The sequence below is a fragment of the Vicia villosa genome, unplaced genomic scaffold, assembly GCF_029867415.1.
Source record: "Vicia villosa cultivar HV-30 ecotype Madison, WI unplaced genomic scaffold, Vvil1.0 ctg.000060F_1_1, whole genome shotgun sequence".
Lineage (NCBI taxonomy): Eukaryota > Viridiplantae > Streptophyta > Magnoliopsida > Fabales > Fabaceae > Vicia > Vicia villosa.
Window position 1 is genome coordinate 272,860 of NW_026704990.1, and position 9,676 is coordinate 282,535.

The window sequence follows — 9,676 nt, forward strand, 5'->3', positions numbered from 1 at the left end:
GTGCTTAGTGTGGTTATAATACATTTTTTTAGCTCTTTAAAAAAAGAATTTTTTTTTTTTAAAATTCAAAACTTAAATTAACCTACATTCTACCTGGTTCTTTTTATAAGAAATATTTGAAATAAGTATACCAATTTTTATTGACTAAGCTTTTAAGAAATTAAGTAGACGATTTTATTCCAAATTGGTAGAACCGGACTATACTGAGAATATTCTGGTGTATGCCATTCCAATTCAGCGGTACCGAATTCAGTAACTAGTGCATTACACACTCACAACAACACCACCTAATCCAACGGATTAGGCTCCACTTTTACGAGGATGCTATGTAATATTCCTTTATCGAATCGAAGATTCCGTTTTATTTTCGGTGTTACATTTTACTTTCTTCACTATAAATACCTTTCTCTGTTGTGTTCAAATTCAAGCCAAGCAACATTTTTGAGATCAGTAATAAACCATACATTTGCCTTCTATTTCTTCGAAACAATGTCTAATATTGTTATTGTTTTCGACTTTGACAAAACCATCATTGATTGTGACAGTGATAATGATAGGAAGATTTTCCTACCAAGATCTATTGAACTAGGATTTCTAAAATAAAAGGGGAAGAACAATAAAATTGACTAAATAAAATAAAGAAAACTAAAAGACTTTTTCATTTCTTTGATACCTTCAAATGTCTCTATGAGACTACATTATATAATACTCTTGATAGATAATAAACCTAAAAGCCCAAATATTAATAAGAGCCCACTAAATAACAATACATAAAAACATCAATATAAATTCTAAATTAACTTAAATAATATAATTCTACTCTCTATCATTGCCGCGGGGTCCACTTGAACCTTGTCCTCAAGGTTCTAAATTAATGAGAAGAAAAGAAATTTAACAAAAGAGTTAGCCATTTAACACATAATTCCTCTAGCATAATGAATATGCCATTCACGTGAATACCAAAACTAAACATATTTTTCTTTTCATTTAAAAAAAAAAATAAAGGTGTCACGTGTAGAAGCAAGTGTAGAGTATGGTTGGCAAGAGACAGCTGGTTACCATATGTGACAGCCTTTTTTTTTCCTTTTTTTTTTCTCTTTCTTCTTTCTCTCTTTCCATCTCACGTTATACTTTCTTCTTCTTTCTTTCTTATTTTTTTTTTTCACCTGGATCAAAAACCATGATGCAATCTGTAAGTTTACCACCATAGGAGTATTCAACACCGCCAGGGTTGAAAACTAAGTTGCAAAAATTGGTTGATGTCGGTAGTTTTGAATTCAAATCTGACAATTTCGCCGGAGGTTGTTGCAGATTTGATGGTTTTGGTTGCAGATCCGGTGGTTTCGCCGGAGTAGTCACCTGAGTTATCGTCGGAAAGGATGTCGGGGATACCGTCGGATTTTTCGTCGGAGTAGTCACCTGAGTTATCACCGGAAAGGATGTCGGGATACCGTCGGGTTTTTGTACCGAAGATGCTGTCGGAATGCTTGCCGGAGTAGACACCGGAAATTTCGCCGGAGAAATTATGTTTGAACCAGAATTTTCTTTTTTTTCTGTCTGTTCCTCTACATTTCTCTTGAAAGCATATTTTTCTTTAAATTTTTCATGTGACTTTTTCAGTGAATCAGAAATATTTTGAATCTGTTCTTTCAAATCTTCTCTATATTTGTTTGAGATCTCATGAGTCTCAATCACATATTGTTTTAGAGTTTCTAACTCTTGGTAAAATGTTTCTTGAAATGAATCTGTGGGCAGGTGAGTTTGCTGGGAAATGGTATAGGATGGATGTAAATGAGGTGAAATGGAAGAATGTTGATGAGATGTTGAATCTGATAGCTCTGGTGTGGGTTGGTATGAAGGAATAAAAGGAGTTGGGATATTTTGTTGATAGAATGGTGTGTAATAGTCATATGTAGGTTGTAGATGTGGTGTGTATCCATGATTATAGGGTGAATTTTGAGATGAAGTTAAAGGAGAAATGTTTGTGGAATAAGATGGAAATGGAGTAACAGTGGTGATGTTGGGATGATATGCATAAAATTGAGTAGTGAAAGATGGGGGAAATTCATATGTCATTGTAGGGTTTTGGTGTTCAAGAATGAAAGCACCAATTGATAGGAAGATTTTCCTACCAAGATCTATTGAACTAGGATTTCTAAAATAAAAGGGGAAGAACAATAAAATTGACTAAATAAAATAAAGAAAACTAAAAGACTTTTTCATTTCTTTGATACCTTCAAATGTCTCTATGAGACTACATTATATAATACTCTTGATAGATAATAAACCTAAAAGCCCAAATATTAATAAGAGCCCACTAAATAACAATACATAAAAACATCAATATAAATTCTAAATTAACTTAAATAATATAATTCTACTCTCTATCAGATAACTGGGTTGTCGATGAATTCGGTTTCACTGATTTGTTCAATCAGCTCCTTCCCACAATGCCTTGGAACTCCCTTATGGTATGTTCTTTATTTTCCTATCTTTTATAAAATATAAATACTCTTTTATTTTCACAATCTATATTTATGATTTTGTTTTTTATTTGATATTACAGGATAGGATGATGATGGAGCTTCATTCACATGGTAAATCAGCACATGCTTTAGGGTGTGATTTGAGAATTGTTAGTGATGCTAATAAGTTTTTCATTGAAACTATTGTAAAGCATTTGGGGATAAGTGAATGCTTCACAAAGATTAACACTAATCCAGGTTATGTTAATCAACAAGGAAGACTAACAGTTTTGCCTTATCATGATTTCAATAAGGCTCTACATGGTTGCCCTCTATGCCCTCCAAATATGTGCAAGGTAATATACTTCATGATCTCAAATGTATTCACAAATAGTTGAGAATTCTAGAAAATATACTTTAACTTTTTTTTAATAATTGTTACAGGGTTTAATCATTGATAGAATCCAAGATACAATTAGTGAAGTGGATAACAAGAGGTTCATCTACCTTGGTGATGGTGCTGGTGATTACTGTCCTAGCTTGAGACTTAGAGAAACAGACTTTGTGATGCCAAGGAAGAATTTTCCGGTGTGGGATTTGATATGCAAAGATCCTTCATTAGTTAAGGCTGAAATTAATGGTTGGTGTGATGGACAAGAGTTTGAACAAGTTTTGATGAAGTTGATCAACAAAATTATGATTGGGGAAAATGCGAAATTTATTTCAACTGATTGCAAGCTACAATCTCTGTCTATTCCAGTACTTGAATCACTGCCTAAAGCACTCTCAGTTAGACCATAGATTTTTAGTTTACAATCTTACCATGTATCATAGCCTAATTATAGTTTTTCTTGGATCTTTGTTTATAACTTTAATCAACTTTTTATAGTACTACTAATCCTGATCAAGATGGATTTGTATTCCTATCATATACAAAGATCAATTTGTTCATGATGGTGCTGATTGGTTCTTCTGCTAATTATATATGTAATTACACATTTTTTAGCGTGGAGCTCGATAAGATGGATAGTCACACATAAACCGCTGATCAATCACTAGACTATATCATAAAGGTTATATAATCGGACATGAATAAGTGTAAAAAAAAACATGTAAATAAATAACTTAATATGAGTCTCATCATATTAAGATGAAGTTGCTCTCAGAGGAACCGTAATTTCTCATCTAATCTCTATAAATATGAGGCATATGCATGATACATGTTAAAGATGATGGTTTTAGAAGAGGGAAACACATTCATGTTTGCCAAATAGGACTGTGTTATCCAACATGAGTTGAATGTGTTGCATGTTTTTTAGATTCTTATTTTTTAGTTTAAGACAAGTTTTGATTCAACATACATGGTCATGTTCTTTGTTGTACTTTCCAATTTCCATCTTTTCTCGGCTTGGTTCTAATTGTTTATTGTTCTGGTTCGGCCATATCGACCCCGATCGATAATTACATAGAGACCCCACTCCTTCTAGAATCATCTTAACACACGAGAGAGTTATCATCTTGCTGATCACAGAGAATCTCAATTGCAAGTACATCAAACGACTATCTGCAACCCACTCCTAACAAATAGCAACTTCATTATTTCTCATTATATATAGAGGAGGCGTCAAATTAAGGTAGCACGTTTCAAATTCAATTTCACTTTATTCTTGTTCTTCACTTACTGACTTGAACATTGAAGTGCTAACTTTGCAGGTCCTCCACTCCACTGCATCTGAAGCCTTAATCCACTGTTACCACCGCTTCTCAACTCATTTCTAGTTCCCTAACAGAACACTTATAATTAATTGTTTTCCCTTAAAATCCAAAATTATATAAAATATTGTAAAATACTCCTAAAACAAAAATAATCATATTAAGTTAATTTAAAAAAGAAATTTATTGATATGCACTGTCAGTATAAATTTTTTTACATCATCGGGACATCACAAACATTCATAAGTAATACTTTACATGTGAATCAAGAAAAAATCAAACATGTATAAAACTTTAACGATTATGATTAAATGATAGTGTAAAACATTTATACACTTGTAAATGCATATCAATTAAATTCATCTAAAAATTAAGGGTTAAAAAGAGATTATTTTACTTCTCATCACTAGTTGAAGCCAATGCCTCAATATCGAGAAATTTGAAAAAAAAAAATTCCTTTTAGTCAGAATAATGATAGAGCCAATGATAACTGTTAGAACAAAATTTTGTTCTACATTCATTCTTTAGTTTTGATGATAAGAATACATATATTTTATACAGAGGCGGATTATGTGTACTGGTGAGGGGGCTCTTGCCCCCACAAAAGAACAAAAATAATACCTTGAAAAGTGTAATAATTTATATCTTACCTTTACATTGAAACAAAAAATAATTGCTATTCCCTCTGTTTTTTATTATAAGTCGTTTTGGAAAAAAAAATTGTATTTAAATATAAGTCGATTTACAATTTCAATGAATAATTAATGCTACTTTTCCTATTATATCCTTAAATATTTATTATTCTCTCTCCTTTCAATTATATAAATTTATCTTCCATATGTCATTAATGAAGGATAATTTTGTAAAAACTTTCATAATTTCTCATTTTCATACAACAATTATTATTTTTCTTAAACTGTGTGAAAAGTCTAAAACGACTTATAATAAAAAACGGAGGGAGTATCATGATAAATTAAATTTTTAAGAATATAAATATGTGGTGATAACTTTAAATGGTACACATTTTAGTTATTTGTTCTTTTATGTTTTATAACTCTATTAACATTATATATGTATACTTATATATGTATACGGATTAAAAAACATTATATTTAAAAAAGCATTATGCTATAAAATTTTAAAATATTAATTTTTTTAATTATCTTATATTTAAAAAAGTATTATGCTATATAATTTTAAAATTTTAAAATATTTATCGAATTTTATTATCTTATAGGCTAGTGTTCTGAAATTGCGGTGCGCCATAATCGTTTTTACAAAAATATATGAGTTTTTGGGGTCGATACAATGATAAATATCGTTTGATATTGTAGATTTTTTCATTATAATTTATTATTACGGTGAAATGACCAGCAAGACCGAATTTTGCCCCCACAATCCAAAGTTTCTAGATCCGCCACTGATTTTATATGTAACAATTTTGTACTCTAATAGTTTCTCTAGTGTGCAGATATAATATTTTGTTTGATTCTGGATAGTCATCTGGAAAGATCATAAAAATCAGCGTTGGCACAACTCAGAAGAACTACTCATCTGCTTCTGAAGTAACATCAGCAGTTCTGAAGAATGTTGAATGTTAGTTAGAAAAAGATCTTCAAGTGTTAATAAGATAAGCTATTCTTCCAAATTAGAAATCAAGATTTCAAACTCAGATAATCTTTTGCTTCCACCTCATAAATCAAGATTTGTTATTCAGATAAGTTGTTGGGTTCAATTCTGATGACAAGGTTCTGACTCTAAAGACTCTATTAGTCTTGGATGTTTCATGTTACTTGGTCTCTTCCATGCTCTCACTACTTCCGATCAGAAGTATAACTTTAAGATGGAAAGATAAAAAACTTGCGCTAGAAGAAAATTGGTACAATAATACAGTACCTTATCCACTATTGCAAGGATGTATATACAACCAAAGGAATTGTGTGCTCTTTGTCTGCCACGATCTCATTTGGGACATTAAGCCAGTTGTTATGAAAAACAAAGTTTTGTCTTTCTCAACGGTCTACTTTTTTGGACTATATATATAGAAGCACTCTCCTTTGAAGATCAAAGAAGTTCCGCGAAGTTGTTGAAAATACTTTGAAACATCAAACGTGAAAGAAAAAGCAAAGAAAGAAACTTGAGATATATTATTCAAAAACTCCAAAGAGAGATGTCAATTTCAAGAGAATCTCAAGAACACAAAGAGCTGTTGCTCATCATTTGTGTATAATCATTTGTTCTTAAATTATGTTTCATTTGCTTATCTAGAAGCATTATTTGTAAACCATTTCTATTGTAAATCTTTTGAGATTTATTTTCATCAAGTGACGAGGTTGTTAGTGTGTATACTAAAGAGGGCTAAGGTGTCTTTCTAGAATCTTAAATATTGTTTGTAATCTTTCAAGATTAGTGGATTCATTCCTTTTTGAAGGTGAAATCACCTTGGCGGGTGGACAAGATTAGCCTTGTTTAAGGTGAAATTGTATAAACTGAAAGTGTCATTCTTCTTCCTTTCTATATATTGTCTATCTCAATTGTTTGATTAAATAGGATTTCTAAAAGAAAAAGTGTTTTAAAATCCAATCCAAACCCCCATTTTTTATGTTTTTCTCAATATTCAATAACTTCTACCGAGTCAGGTTAGAACCTCTTTTTTCGAGTACTACGAATTCCACTTGAAAAGAAGCCTACACTAGTTCTCATGCCACCTCTCCTTCCAGAAGATGCAGAAGAGGTAGGAAACTTAGAAATGGAACATACGTTTTTTTTGAAAGAGTCATATGAAGAAAGAGATCTATAAGATAACCATTGGCATAATAATATTTGTATTCCTTATAACATGATGAATGTTTCTTTGCGATTAAGTTTGATGTAAATGCATTTCAAAGTAACTTTAACTAAGATGTTCATGCTCCCATCAATGAGTTTAGTTTTGGTCGAGATGTTTCTAAGTCCCTTGAAATTAGCTTTAAAAGTATCATTCAAGTGCTGTTGTGAAAAACTGGTAGGATAACTCAAAGCATTTAAGAAGAATTGTTCAGAGATCAAACACACTAAAAAATTTGATATATGGTAACAAAAAACAATGACAATCAAAATAAATAGCCCAAAGCTATACAATAATATGTCAAAAGTGAAAGCAAAAACCACAACAAGGCAAAATAAGATAAAAGATAAAATTCTATATATTTGGTGCCTTCAGCGTCTTGGTGACTTCAGGATCTCTTCTTTGTGTGTTGCTGTAAGGATGTTTATCGATTCAAGAATGACAGTTTGGTTTCTTCATGAAACGTCCTCTTTTACAATTTTGTTTCTCAAATTGAAGTAAGTTAAGATTTCTTCAATCCGGAGTAATCTTTCTGCTAAGATGTCAGAATTCTGTTGTTCTACCATATTATAGACACTATTGAGAATATCACTGACTCTCTCCACGTTAATGTTAGTCTTCAATAGGTGAAGGCTATGAATTACTTCTAGTCTAGGCATTTGAGGCATTAGTGGAAATCTGAATGAAATTTCGCTTTGGTGGAATTACGGAGCAGGTTAGAAGAATGAAAAAGGTTGAAATTGATATGACTGTTAAGGATCAAATGGAGGAAGCCACTAGGACTTGATCACTCTTTCCTTGAGGAGGAGGTGGTATATCTTTGGTTACTTCAGCGGAGGCGCATGCCACCTCTCGTTGAACGGTGGAGCAAGTATAATTAGAAACTACCATTATTGACAAAGTCGAAGGAAAATTTTTTGAAGATGAAGTTGAAGCCGCGACGAGAGGATCAAGCAACAAATGTATGTGATTATGAGAATAAAGATACTTATTTCGTGATCGGAAGAACTCAAATTAAATAATTTGAGGTTGAACTTTGTTTTCATTTGTCGGACGAATTGTGGCTTGCTCAACTAATTTTATTTTTATTTTTCAATTAATCTCTTAAACCTCCTTTGAATTAAAACTAGAGAGAGAATAAACTTTAAACATTTAGTTTTTCTTTTATGAAGTATACATTGTTTCCTATTACTCACTGGAGAATTGTTCATTAGCATTCATATGAAATATAAGTTGGTACGTTTTAAAAATTAAAATAAGAAAAAAATAATATTGGTATGATTTAATATAAAAAATATAAAAATATGTATTTATAGTATGGTATTTATGGGAGAGTGAAAGAAATCAAAATCAACCATTAAATTCAAAGGAGTGTTGAAATTAATATCCAGCTAAAAATAAAAAATGTCACGTGAGAGAGGAAAAAGAAAAAGGTTAATCTCATCTTCAGTTGCACCGCTAAGCAATTTTCGCCGTACATTGAGGGGTGTTTCTTTCTCTAGTAAATAGGAAATATCGATAGATTTTTTTGAAACGAATAAAAATAATCTACAAGATGTAGGGCTAAACTGAATCCTAGAAAAGTTTAATTAATGTTAATTTCAATAAGGACAAAAGAAATAACACATAGATACATTTGTAATTATAGTTATTAAACTAAAAATCTATGGTCTAACTGAGAGAGCTTTAGGCAAGGTTTCAAATTCAAAGACAGGAGTTGAAGTTGATAGAGATTGTAGCATGCAATCACTTGAAATGAATTTAGCATTTTCTTCAATCATAATTTTGTTGATCAATTTCATCAAAACTTGTTCAAACTCTTGTCCATCACTCCAACCATGAATTTCTGCCTTAACAAGAGATGGATCTCTGCATATCAAATCCCAAACTGGAAAATTCTTCCTTGGCATCACAAAGTCTCTTTCTCGAAATCTCAAGATAGGACAGTAATCACCAGCACCATCACCAAGGTAGATGAACCTCTTGTTATCCACTTCACTAACTGTGTTTTGAATTCTATCAATGATTAAACCCTTGCACATGTTTGGAGGGCAGGGATTAGTACAACAATGTGAATTTTTGTTGAAGTCATGATAAGGTGAAATCCTAACCCTTCCTTCTTGGTTAACATAACCTGGATTGCTGTTAATCTCCGAGAAGCATTCCTTTATTCCCAAATGCTTCAAAATAGTTTCAATGTAAAACATATTTGCATCACTAACAATCCTCAAATCACACCCTAAAGCATATGCTGATTTAATTGCAGGTATTATTCTGTGATGAATTGGAACCCTATGAAGAACTTTTTCAATCTCTTGAATAGTAATACCATGTGAATGAAACTCCATCATCATCCTATCCTATAATTCCAAATCCAAAACAGAAAAGAGTCAATATTAAATTGAAACAATGCAGAATTTGGAATGAATGAAAAACAGAGTATTAATAAAAGAGCACATACCATGACTGAATTCCAAGGCATTGTGGGAAGAAGGTGATTGAACAAATCAGTGAAACCTAATTCATCAATCAACCAGTTATCACTATCACAATCGATAATGGTTTTGTCAAAATCGAAAACAATAACAATATTAGACATTTTTTCTTTGAGAGGTGAAGAAGGGAATGGAAAAGATTTCAATGACCCAGAAAATAAAAACTGATTTCTAAT

At 31.5% G+C, this 9,676-nt stretch overlaps 2 protein-coding genes across 2 annotated transcripts; one reads left to right on the top strand and one right to left on the bottom strand.

The window, feature by feature from the left end:
• Nucleotides 1–420: 420 nt before the first annotated feature.
• Nucleotides 421–3,321, top strand: LOC131623313 (inorganic pyrophosphatase 2-like). Its single transcript, XM_058894316.1, has 4 exons — nt 421–546; nt 2,391–2,471; nt 2,567–2,821; nt 2,910–3,321. Exons 1-4 carry the CDS (start codon nt 490–492, stop codon nt 3,264–3,266), a joined length of 750 nt encoding a protein of 249 aa, XP_058750299.1. The 5' UTR covers nt 421–489; the 3' UTR covers nt 3,267–3,321.
• Nucleotides 3,322–8,563: 5,242 nt separating this feature from the next.
• LOC131623253 (inorganic pyrophosphatase 2-like) lies at nt 8,564–9,676 on the bottom strand. The gene is made up of 2 exons (XM_058894249.1): nt 9,467–9,676; nt 8,564–9,365 (listed from the first exon to the last, which is right to left on the bottom strand). The coding sequence occupies exons 1-2, from the start codon at nt 9,602–9,604 to the stop codon at nt 8,670–8,672; spliced, it is 834 nt and encodes a 277-aa protein (XP_058750232.1). The 5' UTR covers nt 9,605–9,676; the 3' UTR covers nt 8,564–8,669.